The sequence below is a fragment of the Vicia villosa genome, linkage group LG3 (assembly GCF_029867415.1).
Source record: "Vicia villosa cultivar HV-30 ecotype Madison, WI linkage group LG3, Vvil1.0, whole genome shotgun sequence".
NCBI classification, from domain to species: Eukaryota; Viridiplantae; Streptophyta; class Magnoliopsida; order Fabales; family Fabaceae; genus Vicia; species Vicia villosa.
The window spans coordinates 147,023,980-147,026,676 of NC_081182.1; the positions used below are offsets into that span (position 1 = coordinate 147,023,980).

General features: G+C 27.2%; 1 protein-coding gene across 1 annotated transcript; it reads right to left on the reverse strand.

Annotated features, from left to right (window-relative positions):
* Positions 1-616: 616 nt before the first annotated feature.
* LOC131656780 (non-specific lipid-transfer protein A-like) lies at positions 617-1,272 on the reverse strand. The gene is made up of 2 exons (XM_058926390.1): positions 850-1,272; positions 617-749 (listed from the first exon to the last, which is right to left on the reverse strand). Exons 1-2 carry the CDS (start codon positions 1,200-1,202, stop codon positions 725-727), a joined length of 378 nt encoding a protein of 125 aa, XP_058782373.1. The 5' UTR covers positions 1,203-1,272; the 3' UTR covers positions 617-724.
* Positions 1,273-2,697: the final 1,425 nt, after the last annotated feature.

The window sequence follows — 2,697 nt, forward strand, 5'->3', positions numbered from 1 at the left end:
CTTCTTTATTCTTCCCTTGCATTATACTTTGTTCTTGGCATTGGATTCACAACAATACATCGCTGTTAAACTTATACACACTTTAATAAAAAAATTTGTTTATTTCTTAAATTTGTTTAAATGTTATTAAAAACTTAATAAGACAGGATAATTTATAACTGATCGATAGTTTTTTTATTACATATGTGAATAAACGGGTACGAGTATGGGTATTTAGGTACTCATAAGATACAGGTACGAGTATGGATACTTAGGTACTCATAAGATATAGATACGGGTATACAAGTTGGTGCCCACGCAGATATAGACTCGAGTATAAAGATTTTTTCAAACCACGCATATAAGGACGGGTACTAAATTACTCTCTCCAAATACAATTACATTAAAATTAAAAGTTTATGTTTCTTTCATTATTCTTTAATATTATACCACTAAAAGTTTATCAACATTTTTTTTCTATTCACTTCTTGAGTGTACAATACTAATATAAAACCAATATGTTACTATTGTTACTTGCTTGCGATATATGGCGACACTTTTACTGTTTTCGTAAATAACATACATACTTTCTACTCACCAAACATTAAGCAACAAAAAACTTTAAAATAATCAAAAATAGATACTAAAAATATGACTTTATTTTTTCATTTATAAATTTCATTTTCACATTGCTTATTGATATTGATATAATCTTAACAAAATAAAAACTCTTCCATGAAGTTCTTCAAGATTTATTAACAACTTGAATCCTGTAAATAATTTTAAAAAAGTTAGAATAATTAATAATTAAAAAAACAAATATTTTAGTGGGTATGAATTTAAAAAAAAAAAAGGGCAAGAGAAACATACTTGCTACAATCAACCGAAGCACTAATTGGAAAAGGCACATTAATGTGACAAAGTTGTGGAAATTGAGCAGCTCTGTCTGGTTTAACTGCAAATTTAGTAGAAGCATCTTTGAGACATTGGCAGACACTTCTCTTAATCGGAGTTGTGTTAGCCTTATTGAACAAATTAGTAGCTCCAGTGCAACAGTCAGCAGATGGTGTGGCTGGAAGAGAACCTTCTAGAAAAGGTAGACATGGCAACAGAGATGAAACTGCCTCTGAACATGAAACATCATCGATTTCACTTGCATGTAATGTTGTTGTCATTACCATGCATAAAACCAATATTACAGCAACTGTTTTCTGACTTGACATCTTGATTTCAAAATATGGATCTATCTAGCTTTGATTTTTCTAATGAGTTTTGGTTATTATTTGTATCTGAAGCCTCTTCAATTTATAGGCAGGGATGTTACATTTATATGGTAACAAATAAATGATTTCTTATTTTTATTTTTGGTCAATCATCCTAATTATTAAATCACTAAAATTTTGAAATAGATTTTTTTTTCAAAAGGTATATTTTAGTTGTAAAAAATATTAGGCCTGAAACTACTTAATATTAGAATTGATTTCCGAACTGGACTATATTGGTGGTGGAAAAAACCACTATGGAATGCTTTTTTATTTTTGGAAATTTTATTTCATTTTTAAAATGAAATGTTTTTTATTTAATTTAGAATAAAAATCAACTTTTAAATTGTAATTCTTATTTTTATTCTAAATGTGCATTTTATTAACAGTCAAAATATATTTTTTGTAACACAATATTTTATAACTTATTAAAAATATAAAAAAAATATCTATTTTTTTTAAATAGGTGATATGATTTACATTAAACCGGCCCCTTGATTTATAGGTAGGAGGTAAACAAACCAGTGTTTTAAAAAACTGGACCGAACATCAAATCAGTGAGGGTATTGGATCACTGGTTTATTGTTCGAACCACTGAGTCACTGGTCGAACTGCATGACTAAACCGGGTTAAACCGGATAACTCGGTTGAATAGACCGGTCGTTATAACAAAATTATATAGGTATAAAATTTGTCGAACCGGATGACTCAATCTCTACAAAATATAACTAACACTTAAATTTTTAAAAAAATATCATATTATAAATAAATTCACAAGTTCATAATTTAAATTCAAAATTTACACGTAGGTATCACACACAATAAAATAGTACATAATTATAAAATATAATTGCAAACAAAAGTTTAATCGCAACATAATCTAATTGAATAATTCATAACAAAATAATTTAATTGTTTAGTAAATTTAATTTTAAAAAAAGAAAAATTGTTTGAATGTTGGGATCTCCTTCTTTGATATCAAAATTATCAGTAACAAAATCAACCGCATATACAAGTATTTTTTTATATTTATTTTTTATTTTAATTTTTCATTAAAATAGTCAAAACGATGTTGTTTTAATTTTTTAAAATAAAAAATAAAAAAAATTTAAAAATACATTTAAACTGCCGGTTTTCCTGGTTTTAGTGGTTTATACCGATTTTCACCGGTTCACACCGGTTCAATGACATTCTCGATCCAGCTATTAAATCAGACTAGTTACCTAGCCGGTTCTCGGTTCGACCGGTCCGACTGGCCAGTCCGATCCGATTTTTAAAACACTAAAACAAATAACCGACAACTTATTTTGTTTTAATTTAGGCTTAATTCATATCTAAAGTCAATTTTAAATTTTATAAATACAGTCAATCTTTCTAAATAACAAATCACTAGAAGCATTTTAAATGACATTGCTTTTAAAGTTTTTTTTTTAAAATTGTATTCAAAGTTAAAACA

Bases quoted from the DNA above. Each gene is read 5' to 3' on its own strand.
- LOC131656780 (XM_058926390.1), bottom strand. From the start codon at position 1,202: ATGTCAAGTCAGAAAACAGTTGCTGTAATATTGGTTTTATGCATGGTA. The intron at 750-849 runs GTATGTTTCTCT...AATTATTTACAG, and splicing joins GCTTCGGTTGATTGTAGCAA to GATTCAAGTTGTTAATAAAT.